At 45.9% G+C, this 17454-nt stretch overlaps 1 protein-coding gene across 14 annotated transcripts in view; it reads left to right on the top strand.

Annotated features, from left to right (window-relative positions):
- The window catches only part of LOC142566721 (uncharacterized), a 438480-nt gene that overhangs the window by 346164 nt on the left and 74862 nt on the right, over window positions 1-17454 (top strand). For 13 of the 14 annotated variants that reach the window (XM_075677566.1, XM_075677564.1, XM_075677561.1 and 10 more), the window contains 4 exons: window positions 706-762; window positions 3813-3928; window positions 6081-6169; window positions 11154-11288. In XM_075677566.1, coding sequence (XP_075533681.1) covers window positions 706-762; window positions 3813-3928; window positions 6081-6169; window positions 11154-11288 — 397 coding nt within the window. The remainder of the gene's footprint in view (window positions 1-705; window positions 763-3812; window positions 3929-6080; window positions 6170-11153; window positions 11289-17454) is intronic. The other variant, XM_075677563.1, reaches the window with a different exon arrangement.

Raw genomic sequence — 17454 nt, 5'->3', positions numbered from 1 at the left:
CTGTAAGAATGTGAACTAGCAGTTAGAATGTGTAGCTCAGCCAGTTTAAGCTTATAGAGCATCCTGCATGCAAAATGCACAAGTCAGCGGTGACTGAAGGATGCAGGCGTGAAGAAAAGATATGTAACCACTAATTTTCATCCGCTTGAGGCATCAGTGCAAGCGTTCACTTTCTTTTAGAATGCACTTCCTACCACTAGCTTTTATACAGGGGTTGCAGCCCCTTATTTTTCTGCTTCACTGCTCTGCTTGCTTTTAGGTCATTTTTTCTAATATGTATATTGAAATGCGAGCACCTAACAGGTGTTTATATCTTGTACTGCTAACAGAGGTCACTTTTCTGCTGCTGCTTCTGCTGTCAGTGCTGCTACTAGTGATACACATCAGGCATAATGACGATTGAAGGCCACTGGTACTACTATTGATGGTTATAGTGCAAAGTCTGTTTTCCTTCATCCTCTTTGAAAGGAATGGCATGGCAGCAATTCTTCAAGTGTAGCTTGTTTGCATGAGACTGGTCTCTGCATGCACATGCCTGCATGGGTGATCTGATAACCAAAGGGGCACTGTCGGCCCAGACCCCGTTTTTGTGGTCCAGCTGTCAAAACGTCGCTCTGGCAACCACTGTGGGGACACTATCTCATTGGGGTGTTTTGGGTCATCACTGAATTGCCGCACCCCATGTGTGTGTGTCATTGTGAACAGAGCCTGTCATTGGACCGTACCCTCCTCCGGACAATTCTGACCTCGACGAATATGAAGGTAGGAAGACACATGACCCATTACCTGTCTTGTAGCATGTGGTGACAGCTGTTTAAAGACTTGTGTTACTTTCTTTTTTTGTTTGTTTGTTTTGACAATGCTGTTGCTTTGCAACACCTCCTTGACACTCTTTCTTTTCTTGTTTTGTTTCATTTGATAGAATATTTAGTGGCCGAGACAGCCGCATTGAATATAAGGCCTACACACCACCATGAAAAGTCCCTAAGTCAATGGTTGCCAAGGTCCTGGGCACATGTTCTCAAGAACCTCTTAGCAGTTTGCTCTAGGTTGTGAGGGCCATTGTGAAGCAGGTGTCCACTGCTCATGCTTTTACATGTTTACACATACAGCAGGCAACAATAGCAGTAGAAATTTGGTCAAAAGAAGCATCAGTGCTGCCTATGCAGGTGGTGGCTCATGTGTTTACATCACATGATCCTTTTCGGATGTGGTTATAGAAAGTTTTGGAATAGTGGCCCCAAGTGACTACAGATGTTTCGAGACTCCAGAGAAATGGCAGTGTCACCAGTGCGCACGCAGAAGAGACAAACAACATTTAAAGTTTCAATTGGGAACGCTATGTTCTGGGTATAGTAGAGCAGCCAAAACCTGCCCATCTTGACAAGTATGCAGGCGCCCATCAAAGTGGTGGCTTCTACTGAACTCCAAATCTAACCAGGATACCTAGCAACTCGTGTAACATTTGTAAGCCATGCATGATGGTGTAGACTATCTTCACTTTCTCTCGTCGTCACGTAAGTCACAAAGCTTGAACAATAAGTTGCTGTTGTTTTTGAAATCATCGGTTAATTCTGAGAATGCTTAAGCTTAAAATTGTAGGGTTTTATCGGGGCTTTCTATATTCATCAATTGCTACAGTGTGAGGATGGAAATGAATGAGCTTCTGAAGCCAAACCATTTGAACTGGATGATGTTTCCATTTGTTGTCATTACTCAAATTTGATACATTAGCAATAAAACAGCGCTTGGAAAGCAACAATTCATTTTTATTTTACACTTTGTCACAGCATGGCTTTTTAGCTGTATTTGGGCTGCAAGTTAGACTCAAAGCACAAATAGTGAAACCCTGTTCTAAAGTTTTGCTTTGTTTTGTTTGCCACTTCTGCGTGCGTATAGCTCACTGAAGCAATAAATTCTGGGCCCCAATCCTAAAACTCTCTATTTATACAGACTTTAATTAATTGCAACTAAAATTTTTAGTTGTAGTTTACAAGGATAGTGTCTGGTGGTCTGCTTGCTTGATACTGCATTTAATGGCAATTCTTGGCACTGTTTTCTTTCATTTTCATCTTTGACTAGCCGCACGTGGTGGGATCATCACGGATGTTAACAAAGGCCTACACACCCCCTTGCCAGTGCCACTTTGCATAAAATAGTTGTATATAATTCGTGCGTCAGACAGACTTTGTCAAGATACGAGCAACATTGGACTCTGAAAGGGCATCCTGCTTTTACTAGCTCTTGTGGTTGAACAAGCCTTTGAACATGTTTAAGTGTCTGCAGTTGAAAACAAACACATGCAAGTATTTTTACCTTTTATTTTTTGCTTATCAAGTGTGCTTGAGCTGAAGGGAGAGTGTCAAAAGCATTTAGTAACTGTTCTTTTTTTTTTTGCATTCTCATAGAATGAGTAAACAACTGAAAGGTGTGTTGCTTTACACCATGTTTTAGACCATGTACCCACAATAGTGACTCCATGGTCATTTGTTGATTGAACAAGGTCATGGATTTGCTTCCTGGCCACAGTTGAAACATTGTATTGTGGTTGAATAATGCAAAAATGTATTTGTGCTGAGATTTTAGGAAATTTTATAAGATTCTATGTTGCTGGAGGAAATTTGGGGCTGTCCACGAACGGCACCTCTTACAGGACAGGTGTAGCCTTGAGGGAGTAAAAATCAACCAGTCAATCACCACCTCAGTAATGTGGAAAGTTCGGTTAGTTGGTGAGTAATCATCATACCTTGCTGGTGAAGCAGCGCACTGACACAGACACGGTGAAGACACAGCGAGTGTCGTCTTGTGTGTCTTCACCGTGTCCGCGTCAGTGCGCTGCTTCACCAGCAAGGTATGATGACAATCATCGCCTGATGTCTTTGTGTGCATATTTAATGTTTAATCTCAGAAATATTGGAACAGCTATTTTCCTGTGTTCATCAGCATCTTGGTGGCACGGTAAATTAACTATACATTAGCCAATGTAGTGTCAAGGTTACTGACCAAGCTTCAGGTTTTACTTCTTTTATGCCACAACCCCTTTACACCAGCTCTTGTCTTGGTGAATCGTCGCATCGGGCCATTTGCTAGTGTGCTTACGAGTAGTATGCAATGGAAATCTGTTTGAGGAACCGGATGCACATTGATCACCATACAGCCTTGATCACAGAGTGATTGTGTTTCACATACTGGCAAATTGTGGAGTGCCCATTGCAAGCAGTAGTGGTCAGTTGCATTTCAGTTGTGCAAGCAGCATTGCACAGAATGCAAGGTGAAAATCCTTTTTCAAGGTGCACTTTCTTGAAGCACATGGGGAACTTGTGCACAGCAGGCAATGGGCAAGGCACATGCAGTAACTGGCAGGCGGTTCCAGTGGGAACCTAAGCACACACTAAGAGCACTTCCTTCCATGCAACATGTGCTTTAAAAGCAAAGTTCACTTTACACTATACTGCTTATTGCTAGTTACTACTTGCGCTTAGCCCATTTGTCATGTGGAGTGCATTGCAGTCCTAATAATAAAAAAGGACGCTCATCATTAAAGAGAGAGCACCGAAGTGATGTATGATTGAATTGTTCATGGGAACAGATATATGGAAAGTGTGTTTTGCTTCCCTCATTTCATGTGCATTGCCAGCCACAAGTATTATATCTTGTTATGATGTAAAGGGTCTTAACCTGTTTTTCTTTCAGCCTTGTTTCTGTGTTGTGTGTTACTGCAAAATAGTGACATTATGCAATTTAAGTAGCCATCACGTTTGTGTGTGTTTTTCACTTGTAACTTCACAGTGGTGTAATAACATGATGTGCAGCTCAGCTTCACCGCTACCTGGAGTCACAGGTAAACATTCACTACCAGACACCTGTGCGCACAGAGGAGAAGGAGTTCATTGATGAAGAAGAGCTTCGTCGGAGGCAAGAAGCTGCTGTGAGTGTTTGACTAGTTGCTATCTTTAAGCCTAAGTGACATATAATGACATATACATGTATATAATGCTGCTGCTTATTTAAAGTCACAAATGTTTCTTGGAGCATTTCATTACACTTGGGGTATGGTTGCAGTGTCCTTGTAGTAGCTGACAAATAATTATATGTCAGTTAATGATCTGCACAAGAGTACCTTATAGCTTGGACGTCAAATCAGTGTGAATCTGTCTGCAGCATTGTTTTTTTTTATTGTGTGTTGCATGTGCACACACACATTATCTCTCATTGTCAATGCCCTTTGCTCATTACCACCAGGCACCACGGCAGTAGCTTAATGGTAGAGCATCTGCCTCCGATATTGGAGGTACAGGGTTCAAATCCTGCTGATGCCAGCAACCCACCATTCTTTCTAATGAGTTGAAGTGTCCCGTGCCCTGGTGTTCAGAGGAGCCTCCATGCGAAATTTGACATTTCAAATATTAGTGGAAATGTCACGAAAAGCTTGCAAAAATAGCCGTTCTTAATACCAAAACTGAAAAAAAAAAACACTACAACTACCACTCGCCGGAAGTGATGCATGACCTAGAGCATCTGGCTCCTCAGTCCTTGGCTCTCTGCTAAACCTCTGAAGCACCATGCTAGGGCTTACACCATAGCAGCAACCACCAGGTGCACGCATCATCTGCTTAGGTGCTGTTTCATCATCAGCAGCAGCCTGGCTACGCCCACTGCAGGGCAAAGGCCTCTCCCATACTTCGCCAACTACCCCAGTCATGTACTAATTATGGCAATGTTGTCCCTGCAAACTTATTAATCTCATCCGCCCACCTAACTTTCTGCCGCCCCCTGCTATGCTTCCCTTCTCTTGGAATCTAGTCCGTAACCCTTAATGACCATCGGTTATCTTCCCTCCTCATTACATGCCCTGACCATGCCCATTTCTTTTTCTTGATTTCAACTAAGATGTCATTAACTCGTGTTTGTTCCCTTACCCAATCTGCTCTCTTCTTATCCCCTTAACGTTACACCCATCATTCTTCTTTCCATAGCTCGTTGAGTCGTCCTCAATTTAAGTAGAACCCTTTTCGTAAGCCTCCAGGTTTCTGCCTCGTAGCAGAGTACTGATAAGACACAGCTGTTATACACTTTTCTCTTGCGAGATAATGGCAACCTGCTGTTCATGATCTGAAAATGCCTGCCAAGCGCACCCCAGCCCATTCTTATTTTTCTGATTATTTCAGTCTCATGATCCGGCGGATTCGCGGTCACTACCTGCCCTAAGTAGATGTATTCCCTTACCACTTCCAGTGCTTCACTACCTATTGTAAACTGCTGTTTTTTTCCGACACTGTTAACCATTACTTTAGTTTTGTGCAGATTAATTTTTAGACCCACCCTTCTGATTTGCCTGTCCAGGTCAGTGAGCATGCATTGCAATTGGTCCCCTGAGTTACTAAGCAAGGCAATATCATCAGTGAATCTCAAGTTACTACGGTATTCTCCATTAACTCTTATCCCCAATTCTTCCCAATCCAGGTCTCTGAATACCTCCTTTGAACATGCTGTGAATAGCATTGGATAGATCGTATCTCCCTGCCTGACGCCCTTCTTTATTGGGATTTTGTTGCTTTCTTTGTGGAGGACTGCGGTGGAGCCGCTATAGATATCTTTCAGTATTTTTACATATGGCTCGTCTACACCCTGATTCCGTAATGCCTGCATGACTGCTGAGGTTCCGACTGAGTCAAGCACTTTCTCGTAATCAATGAAAGCTATATATAAGTGTTGGTTATATTCTGCACATTTCTCTGTCACCTGATTGACAGTGTGAATATGGTCTATTGTTGAGTAGCCTTTACGAAATCCTGCCTAGTCCTTTGCCTAGGTGCTGTTTAAAAGCTGCTAAACAAGAAAACTGTACAATTATCAGCCCTGTGGCTTTTGCCAGTATTCTTTTAGTAGTATATACCACTCGTAACAAATTTAGCCAAAGTGGAATTTTCATTGTAGTTGGCCTTTAATAAGAATGCAGCTCAATCGGCTGGATACTATAGTAACCATCATTGTGCACACTGAATGTGCTGTTGGACCTGCCCATTTAGAAGCACTAGAAATCCCAATTTGTACATTACAACTATTTCTTACCATTACAGATGCGAAAGTTTTATGAGGACGAGTTCCACAAGAAGCAGCAGCGCCAGTCAGCAGAGCTGGAAATGAGACGCCACAACGACAACTTGTTGTGAGTGGCATCCCTGCATGCATGCCTAATTTATGAGGGCTCTTTAAAGGGAAGCTGAAGAGTCTGGCGAATTCAATAAGACGCTCATATACGGATGCGGGAACCTTATAAACCATGTAGGTAAAATTTGGGGTTTTTTTTCAATTAGGAGCGACGTAATCGTCGGTTAAAATTGCGCTGTAGCTCCGCCCCTCGTTGAAGGCCGCGCCCTGCTGCTGACGCTGACGATGCGAGCGGAGACCGGAAACCGCGGTGTTGTGACGTCAACACTAGTGTTCCGTTCCTTCGCAGCCTCTGCGACCGTGCCTGACCGTGCTTGTTTCTGCGTGCGTGCCATCGTAATCTGTTTCGATCGACCCTGCATTCCTTTGTTAGTGCGTCTGCGTGTATGTAGAGTGGTAGTCAACGTAGGCAGCATCAACGGAAGTGGTGGGCCGATCATGCCAGCTTTCTGTGCAGCCTACGGTTGCACAAACACCAGTGGCCACGACGATGTTGTCTTCCATTACTTCATTACATGAAAAGATTGGAACAACGAAAACAAAGACGGCACGAGTGCGGACTGACTGATGATAACTGGTGTTGGAAGACCTTATGAATACACGAACTCGCCCAAACCTGGATTTTGATTTACTGTGAGCTCCTTCGTGTTAGCACGCTGAACGGAAGGCGCATGTTTATCTCCCGCCCTTGACGCATGTTTCATCGCAAAGCGCCGCGAATTTTCTATTTGCACGTGTGTTGTAAAACAGCCTGCATGCAGCTACCATAACGCAGTGCAAATATAGAGTTTGTATGTGCTGGAAAGCCGGCGCACGCCAGGACGCTACGCTCCCCCCTTCTCTCGCGCACAGCGAGAAACCGACCGTCTCACGTAGCCAACGGAATTCGCCGCCTTTACGACTTCGGTTATGAGTAGTGTGCGGATGGCGCACTGATGAAGGTCACTACACGTACTGCATGAACCGGGAAGCTTTTCACGCGTTTAAGCCGTCTTTGTAGATTGCCGACAGCTTTGGACAGCGCACAAATGCCGACGATCGCATCCCCGCTTACGTTCCACGAGGAGGCATGCAGGAACACAACACTACAGTTGTTTGACCGGAAACGAGCTCACTAGATCGGCGAAAGATCGGCGAGATCACTAGATCGCTTTGCAAAAAACATACTCACCAAAGAGCATTTCCAACACGAGGAGATCCCAAGGCTTCGCTTTCGTTCGCGTTGAAAGCACTGCTCGCACCAGCATCGTTTGCTTCTTCGAGAGGCCAGCTCTTCGCAATCGGCTCGTACATGTAGGGAGTAACGCCGAACTCCTCAGAAAAACGCAGTCTCTCTCAATTTTCCATTACCGTCTCAGAAAAACAGCACCGAACTACCTGGCACCGCGCTTCATGTGTAGCGGCAGCGGTCGGTTCGGACGTACACTAGTGTTGACGTCACGAGGCGCCCGACCAATCACAAGCGGAAACGAGACGCGCGAGCTGGGCGTGTCCGCTGCTGCACTTTTCGTCGAAATAACATATATTTGCGCTTTCTTTCGCTCAATTTCGATACGATATTCGAATTTGGAGGGTTGAAAACCATTATGTACAGATGTTCACTCATTTTTTCTGGAAAACCTTTCAGCTTCCTTTTAACCCATTATGACCCATAATAAAACTTCTGGTGCAATTTTTATCCAACTTTGTGAATCTTGAAAGCATGACACAAATATCACGTCTTCAAAAAAGTATCAAAAGGTATTTATTGGTTCTCAAGCTACAATCATGCACTACATCAAGTACACTGGGTGCATGGAGATTCAATGGCCAAGGCACTTGTCATTGCACTCCTACCTTCTTGAATGAAATTTTCGAAGCACACTTTTTCGAGGCACAAAGGGGCCACGTACTTCTCACATCGCCGTGATGCTCAGGTGTGATAGAATTGGCAGCGGAGCTGCTTTCTTATTTTTTCGGGGTAGTGACCATAACTATCTGCCATGAGCGTCCAAAAAAACACACATATACAGTCAAACCCACTTATAACAATATTCAAGTGCCACAAAAATTCCATTGTTATAACGAGTAATTATTATAACCAGGTTGCATAAAAGAAATCAAAATGGGGGATGGCGTAGCTGTGCCGAGAAAGCTATAATGGCGGGGAGGCCAATTCTCCTCCCCACCACCTTCCTCCATCCGGCTTCTGATTTTGTTGACTCATTAACTCTAACTTTGCTTCCTGTGCGCTCCGGTTGCGTGTTGTTAACAAGCCACAGCTATCAGCATTCAAGAATGGCACTGCTATAACGGCTGCAAAGAAGGGTCACGGGCGGCAAGTGACATACAAGCTCCGCCGAGGCATCGCTTTGGTGGCCCCAAAAGGCGCCTTTTAAAGAATGCGGGAAGGTTGCCACAGCAGCATCTCAGCTTGACAAATACAGAGGAAATGCTGGGACGTGATCGCCACAAGCATCTTGCCACGTACTTCCCACTGGCTTGCTCGAGAAAACCGCATGCCCGTCAGCCTTGATTGCATTATGCAAAGCTTGCCGACATCTTTCTCCAAGGCATCCAGGTGCTCAACGTAGTGAAGCGGAAGGTCTCTCGCGAAAACAAGCCCATGAGGGACTGAACCATCTATTGGACCTCCCGCGGGGCAATGTTGAGGCAGCCTGCCCTACCACATCAGCACTGCCATTGGGGCCGTCACTGTCGCTATCCAATGCAAGCACATTTGCCACGATCACTTCATCGGTTAGAAGCATTTCGTTTCCATATCTACAGCAGTGCGCTTTCTTGTCACCGCCAACGTCGTGCATTGCCGATGCTCAACGGGCGGGTTAGCCATCTTTTGTTTTGGCGGCGAGTCAAACGAAGCTGAAAAACAACGTGGCCAGGAACGACTTCGACGCCGCAAACAAAGATAAGCACGAGCGACTTAATTTGTTAGCAGAATTGTGCAAAATGTGGGCCATAGCATAGAGAAAGACATTGGCCATAGAATAGAAAACCAACTATGAAAGCCCAGCAAGCAACGTGGGAACAGTTTCGACAGTGTTGTCAGCTAAGTTGGCACGGTCCATTCGTGTTTCGAAGGGTGGCGTGGCACAGAGTTATTGGCGCAGCCTATTCGTGCTCGGAGGAACGGAAGGGCGACAAGAAAGATGTGTGTGAGGCCAGTGTGCATCTCTCATGGAGAGAAGTGCACGCGGTGGCAGTTGGGGTGGTGGGCTATATCGTGCAGCGGCTCGCATTTCACTTTTTCTTTTTTCTCTTCAAGGATTTCGCATTCCATTACCTTTCAGCATGGACGCCCAGCAGCCAGACTTCATCGTTATAACTGATAATGCGATAATGTTGCATGGGGACATTGTAATAAGTGGGTTATTTTCCCATAGAAAACATACAAAAGTTGACGGTGCAGCAGCTATTCACTGTTATAACCAATATGTTGTTAACACCGGTATCATTATGAGCGGGTTCGACTATAGTGACATGCAGTAAGCATGGCAATGGCAACACCGACATCACAAGTGTGGCCAAGGTGTCCTCAATAATGCTATTGCAATGAAACCATTTTGGCAGAATATTAATGTACGCTTTGCTAACCTACACTAATTGCGGACATTGTTTACGGCGAAAGCATTGGTGTTGTTGTCATTGCCTTCCTCTTCATTCGTTTCTTCAGCTGGTGTTCGCTGCACAATCACAATATCAATGCCCTCTTCTATGTTTTCTGCATTCTCAACTGCATTCAGAACCTGGTGCGAGCGACAAAACGGCTTGCTTCTCAAGAAAAGCTGTATCCATGTTGGAACACAACTGAAAAAAGCACCAATTTGTAACAGCAAATGTCCAGTGCACTATAACAAGTGCACCAAACTTTTAGTGCATGTTTCGTTCTGTGAAATAAAGCTGCAGATTTTACAGTTTGTTTCTAACACACTCAACATATGTGCTAAACACCATAAGAAGCGCAATGCAAATATAGAAAACAGGCGAGCAGAAATAAATGAAAAGTGAGTACTCACCCAATGCATCGCGAGTTCGCAGTTTTGTTGAAATTACATTTTGTACACTGTCAATTCTTTCACAGTGTCAAAGATTTGGGGTGTGATTACCGCACTTTCCATTCCGGAGGGGATGGTGTTCAATCAGATCAATCAGTGTTCTGCAAGAAATATCCTACATCGAGAAAACAAAAAAAAAAAAAAAAAACTTCAGAGAAATGCAAGTTTCAACAATGCTAAATACATAATTTGTTGACTGTGCCGTAGATAAATATGCCTATCCTTGATATTTCACAGGTGTCCATGCGTTGCATCACGCTGAGGTTAGACTTACCTGTGTACTGTATTTTGGAGAAGGCTGCTTAATTCATATCACCTGCCTTGGATAGCATAAAAGTACTCTTCAAATAATCTGTGGCTATATTTCACTCTATCATGATTATGAATTGAGAAGTCTGAAGAACCACATGCTGCTTACAATGCATTGAGGTTGTGGCAGTTCATAAGTGAAACCTTTATGTTCCCAAGAACTTCAGTGGGATTTTTTCCTTTATTTCTATGTCTTATCTCATTCAGATGCATGTTGTATAAAATTTTCGTCACATTAAAAAAAATTGGATGAGAAAGGTTTTAGCTGATTGGTCACGAGTCTTATGAGGTCCCAGGTTTACATTGTGCATCAACACAGCACCAACATAAAACTGTTTCACATTGATGATTCAGTCTAAACTATGCAAACATTAAATTAAGTATTAAGTGGCATTTTGTTGTGGCCAACATTTTGACATGGATGACTGTTGTATCTTATTAATGATAAGCAGTCAACTTTGAACAGCTACATTTCACAAAATAGGTGCACATTGTCAGTATTGCATTCTGACATGCAACAGTTGGAAGCAGAACTTGATTTTATAGTTCTGCCTTTTTTCCCTGTCTGTAGCAAAGCTTGTCACTGACCATATCGTTATTACTGACTGTATACTGCAGGCCATCACAGAAGTCTCCAATCCCGCTCGACCGGTACGAGAACTCTTTCGAGCCGACTGTGAGTCGAACATACCGACCATCCGAGCCGAAAACCCTGGCAAAGGTGCTATACAACTTCTTTGCCCAATCCCCCAAGTAAGTGTTCTTACTTTTTAGGTTTCTGGTAATATTCTCAGTGAAAGAATGTATGTGTGCGTGTGGGGGGGAGAGAAGGAGACCACTATTGGTCTGTGTACAGTGAAACCTCATGTCATGCCCTCATGGTATTAGCAGTGTATCCCACTGACCAAAAAAAAAGGTGAACAATAAATGAAAGGCAAAAAAAAAAATACTTCCAAGTGCTTCATAAATCCCGTTTTACAAGTAGCCATATAATGCACATCTTCTTTCTCTTTTATTTTTTTTTCCTAACAAATTTCAGCACCTTGAATTCTGTTTGCCAAGCACAGTCGAGAGTTTCAACTTGGTGTGCAGGAGCATAATTCCTGATTGCTTGCAGTATTTGTGCTCAACCTTGTTTTCATACCTAGATTCCTGACACATTATTTTAGCTGCTTCTGGATCTCTAAATTCTTATTCAAGGCTGTAGTCCACAAGCCACCAAGGCATTAAAAAGAAAATTCAACTAAATTCATAGTTAATTTCCTTTCCCTTTGTCCTCTGCTAGCTTCAACGCTAGTCAAGGAGGGAAGGTGTTGAAGGTCCGAAGTCGGCGCCCCTCGATGATTTGAGTGCACGGTGGCAGCGCCAAGGAAGAGCCGTTGTCCGATAAAGTGACGTTTTATTAAAACGCCGAGGCGTCTGTCCGAGTCCAAGCCCGAAGTTCCGCTCTCTTTCCACACAACCAAACATGACTTTTTAAGCCCTAAGTTGCACAAAGGAGTCGCAAACCAGCCAATCACACATGCGAGTTCACATCATTGTAACCAACAGCACAACCACCTTCGTGCCGCACACGGCATTGGCGGAAACAGTGGCAGTCTTTACAACACGCCACGGGATAGGATTTCTCAAAGACACATGCCACCTCCCTCTCCCCTACCTTGGGCTGCGAGTATCGGCCCCTGATGTCCTCCTCTTTTCACCTGCAAGCGGCCGCCATGCAAGCTGCCGAGAATGTTTCTGTGAAATCACGGCATATTGACTGCTTATCCGCTGGGCAGCGGGCTACCGTGCCAGTACTGAGAAAGCTGTCTCCCGTGCAGCTGTGCGCCGGTTCGCTTGAAATCCAAACACCATAATTGGGACCCGATGGCGATCGCACACAAAAGCATCCATCGGTCGTAGCCGGCTAAGTGGTTTAAAGCTACCGCCGTTTTCACGGGCATTCTTAGAAGGCGCACACGGATGCCAAACATCAAACCGGCTGGGCAGCGTCGCGTCGCCCAATTTCCGTGACCGAAACGGTCGACGGGACATTTGGGAAGCGCACGGGCATTAGCGGTGGCGGTGACCTCAAGCACCCCCCAGCTTTCATCTTCATGCCCGTCTCCCCGAACGCTCCCCTTCGGCTCGGGCCGTCTACCCTTTTGTTCCAAGCGAGGGTGCAGATCTAGTGCCTTTTCTACGGTGAAGCCACTAATCCATTTTCTTCGCATGCGTGGGTGTTTCCCGTGTCCCCTCTTCGGAACCCACCTGCGTGCTTCGTTTCCAGTTATTGGCCGATACAGCAGGTGTGAACTTGTCCTGCGCTTTGCTGTAGTGCTTTGTGGCCTAAACTGGGCCACAAAATAACAGCAAGGTCAAGTCCCTAATCTCAAATCGACTTTCATACTTTGAGGAAGTTTTGAAACTTGTCCCATTACATAGATATGTGGACAATCACTCTAAGAACAGTTTACACCCTTTAGAGTGCCCCTTCTGCCACACAACAGTAATCGTCATCTGCCTTGATGCGTTTCCTTTCTTTAACGCTGCAAGCCCAGTACTTTCCAGTAACGAATGGCATGTGCATTATCAGCATGATAGCATTTCCTCTCTGCAATGCTATCATGCTGATAACGCGCGTGCCGTTCGTTACTGGAAAGTACCGGGCTCGCAGCGTTAAAGAAAGGAAACGCATCAAGGCAGATGACGATTATCGTTGTGTGGCAGAAGGGGCACTCCAAAGGGTGTAAACTGTTCTTAGAGTGTTGTTGAGGATTTGTAGAAGTATTTAAAACCCTTGAATATCAAAGCACCCTTTTCAAGGCCTTGACAATCTTTAAAATTAAGTGCTTAAAAATTCTTGGACTTTATTTTCAGCTTAAGAGCAGTTTGTGTGGTCATCTGGCCTTTTTCGTATCTGTGCAGTTGTTAAGCATGATCTCTTGTCAGTTGTTATATCTCTCCATGATCATGAATATGCCTTCTGTTGTGTTGACAACCCTGTGTGCTCGAGTGCAGACTGTGGGTAACGGGCAAGCGGAACCTGTGTGGCCCGTGTGGCGGACAGAGTCTCGACTACACCACTGGCAAAGTTGTAACCTTTGTAACGCGTAAATACGTAACCCCCCTGTGTGCTGCAAGCTAGCGGCACAGTTAATAAAGATATAAAAATTGGCGACGAGGCGAAACCACCGATATGGCAGCAACGCCGCCGCCAACATTGGGCTCCATGGGAGAATTTATACCAACAAGCTCCGGTGAGGTGGCATGGTCTTCGTATGTCAAAAGGCTCGAATTTTACTTCGAAGTGAATGACATAGCGACGGAATACAAGAAGTGTGCCGTGTTGTGCACAGTATGTGGACCGGCGACGAGTTATGCCAACATCGTTCAGAAGCTGTCGGCGCATTTCAATCCCAAGCTATCGGTCACTGTGCAAAGATTCCAGTTTGGCAAGCTTGACCAGTGGCCAGGCGAGAGCATTGCTGATTATATCGCCGAGCTTCATCGACTGTTGTTGGAGCACTACAACTTTGAAACTACCTTAGAAGATATTCTCCGTGACAGGTTGGCTTGTGGCCTCCAGGATGATGCCGTACAGCGACGGCTCCTCTAGGAGCCCGAGTTAACCTGTGTGGTGGCCCAGCAAAAAGCGTTGACAGCGGAATATGCCCAGTGAGAGACCGAGAAAATTCGGCGGCGCAACGCTGGCGGAGTTATGCCGAGTTCAGAAGGCGGTGACAGCGAAGCGTGATACAGTGAAGCCTGAGTCAGGCAGCAAGCAGCAGTCCAGCAGCAAGTGTTCTTGTTGTGGAGGACCGCATGCACCAGACGCATGTCCATTTCGGCACGTGCATTGTCACTTTTGCAAGCAGCATGGACACATTGTGAAGGCTTGTTGGCAGAAAACTCAGCGCTCTTCGCCAGCACCTCGGACGGAAAGCAGCAAGCAAGGTCAGTGCCGCGCTGACTGGACGACGAACTTGTACAGTGTCTTCCAAATAGCATCTGAAGAGCCAGCATTTCATGTCACTGTTGAAGTGAATGGACAGCCTCTCGAGATGGAAGTTGATTCAGCAGCCATATGTTCCGTTGTCAATGAGAGGACTCTGCGGCAACTGCGGGTATCCAAGCACAAGCTCCAGCATTGTTACTTGCAACTTTGTACTTACAGCCAGCAGCAACTGAAGGTGCTAGGCTCGGTGACAGTCCAAGCCAACTACAGGGGCAGGCAAGCACGGCTATGTGTTGTCGTGGTCAAGGGGGCAGGTGTGAGCTGGCTGGGCCGGGACTGGTTTAAAGCTCTCGGGATTGAGCTGATGGTTAATCAACTGAGAATGGACAAGGTGAGCCAGAGCCCATCGTTCACTAGTGTGCTAAAGAAGCATTCGAAGGTTTTTCAACCTGGTCTCGGGAAGAGCCAAGGGCCGTCAGTATGGGTGGAAGTACAACCCCATGCACAATCCAGATTTTACAAGCCCCGGCCTCTTCTTTTCGTTCTGCTTCCACGGGTGGATGAGGCCCTGAACAAACTCATAGGACAAGGAGTTCTAGAACCTGTCTGAAATTCTGAGTGGGCCACACGTATAGTTCCGGTAGTCAAGAGGGATGGCAGTATACGAATTTGTGGGGACTATAAGAGTACCTTGAATCCTGTCATTCGTTGGGAGACTTATCCGTTGCCTACACCAGAAGAGCTGTTTGCAAAGCTGGCTGGCTGCTCCAAGCTCTCAAAGCTTGATTCTTATCAAACATATCAGTAACTTGTCATGGACAACAAGACTGCTGACCTTTTGACAATGTCAACTCATTGAGGACTCTTTTGAGTAGCACGTCTGCAGTTCGGAATAGCAGTGACTGTGGCCATATTTCAGCGGTACATGGAAGAGCTGCTTCAAGGTATCGAAGGTGTGCAAGTCTATTTAGATTACATTCTGGTAGGGGGCAAGAACGAAGAGCAGCATAATGTGCATCTGGAAGCAGTGCTGCAATGCATATAGAACAATGCCGTGTGACTAAACCAAGAGAAATGTGCCTTTGGCATGGATGAAGGTGGAGTTTCTGGGATATAAAGTCAGTGGGGCCGGCATCCAGCCAACTAATGACAAGGTGAGGGCTCTACATGAAGCACCGAAACCAAAGTGTAAAAAGGAGCTGCAGGCCTTTCTGGGAGCCTTGAACTTCTACAGCAGGTTCCTGTGTGGAGCTGCGCACACACTAGAACCCTTGCACAGGCTGCTTGATAAGAATAGCAGCTGGAAGTGGACAAAACGAGACACAGAAGCTTTTCGTCAAGCTAAGCAGCTGCTGCAGTCGTCAACTGTCCTTGCCCATTACAGTGTCCAGAAGCCGCTAATACTGGCCTGCGATGCTTCGCCTTACGGGCTTGGGGCAGTGTTCAGCCATGTTGACGATAATGGCTATGAGGTGCCAATAGCCTGTAGCTCTCGAACAATGACAGCTGCAGAAAGGAACTACAGTGAAACCTCGTTAAACCGTACCCGCTTAAACAGTAGTTTTGTTTAAAAAGTAGTAGTCAAATGCCCAACTCAGCGGCCATTTAACATAATGTGTTTTGTATCCGCATAAACCATACCAGCTTATTGCATACGTATCGGTTAAAACATAGTGTTTCCACTTTTCGTCGTGCAAACATGGTGGTGCGTCGTCTCCATCAGGCGGCCCGGCAGAACAACAAGCCTCAGAGGTCGGAAAAACGGCCTCCAAGTGCCCTTCACGTTTGCACATGAAGCCACGTCAACATCGTTTCGGCACTGTGCCAGAGAGCGTTGTGGAGTCGTGCAACAAAGGACTCGCGTCATGCCAAAGCTCGAATAAAAAAGACACCGGGTGCTCAGCATAGAAGGAAAATTAGACATCATTGTTGCCTCTGTTGTCGCCGAAGTGCAGACTAGCGACAGTGATGAGGACAACACGGAAAGCAACAGCACGGGCGATTCAGGCCCGACAAGGCTGGAAGCTACACGTTACGTCAGCCTCCTGAATGCAATTGTCGCGACGAGAACAGCACCCCTCAACGAAAAAGGCCCCCTGCGACTTCTGCAGCGCTACCGCGCGCGTGCACAGAGAACGCCAACGAGGAATCTGCTATACGAGTGTTTGCCGAGAAGAGGGTGCTGGCTGAAAAGCTGGCTCGCAGCTTCAGTAAGTTTGAGGCTGCTGTCGTCGCTGCTAGGCCGCCACGGCATCAAATGAAAATAACACTTTTGTCGCGCGAAGTGAATAAACACTGCATGTTTTTTTCCCCTTTCATTGAACTCTCTCTGAGTTCCGTTTTCGACAGGTAAGTGGGTGATCTCATGGTATTTCAGTTAAGCAGTACTACCGTTTAGTACATACTTTTTCCGAGCTCTGGCCAACTACGGTTTAACGAGGTATCACTGTATGCGCAGACGGACCGAGAGGCCTTGGCTATAGGTTTTGGCATTAAGAAGTTCCACAAGTTTATCTATGGCCGTCATTTTCACATTGTGACCGATCATAAGCCTCTGCTGGGTTTATTGCACCGTGCAAAGCCGATGCCCCAAGTTTTGTCGCCAGGGATGTTACGATAGTCACTAATGCTCTCTGCATATGACTATGAGTTGGAGTATAGGCCCGCACAAAGCCTCAGAAATGCAGGTGCCCTTAGTCGACTGCCTGCAGCAACAGACACTAGCTCAACTAATGAAAAACTGGGTGAAGGGCGAATGCTGGAGTCAAGTCAGCACCAGAAATTGCTTGGGATGCCCACAGGATCGCCCAGTGCACATGGAGCAACCCAACCTTAGCTAGAATTCAACGTTTGGTCGGGAATGGTTGGCCTCACGGAAAAATGGAGGAAGAATTCAAGCCATTTGTTCGTCGGCAGCATGAACTTTCAGAGTACCGGGGCTGTCTTCTGTGGGGCTACAGGGTGTTTGTTCCGAAACAA

Source organism: Dermacentor variabilis, unplaced genomic scaffold, assembly GCF_050947875.1.
Source record: "Dermacentor variabilis isolate Ectoservices unplaced genomic scaffold, ASM5094787v1 scaffold_13, whole genome shotgun sequence".
Taxonomy (NCBI): domain Eukaryota; kingdom Metazoa; phylum Arthropoda; class Arachnida; order Ixodida; family Ixodidae; genus Dermacentor; species Dermacentor variabilis.
This window is presented reverse-complemented; position numbering and strand designations above follow the sequence as displayed.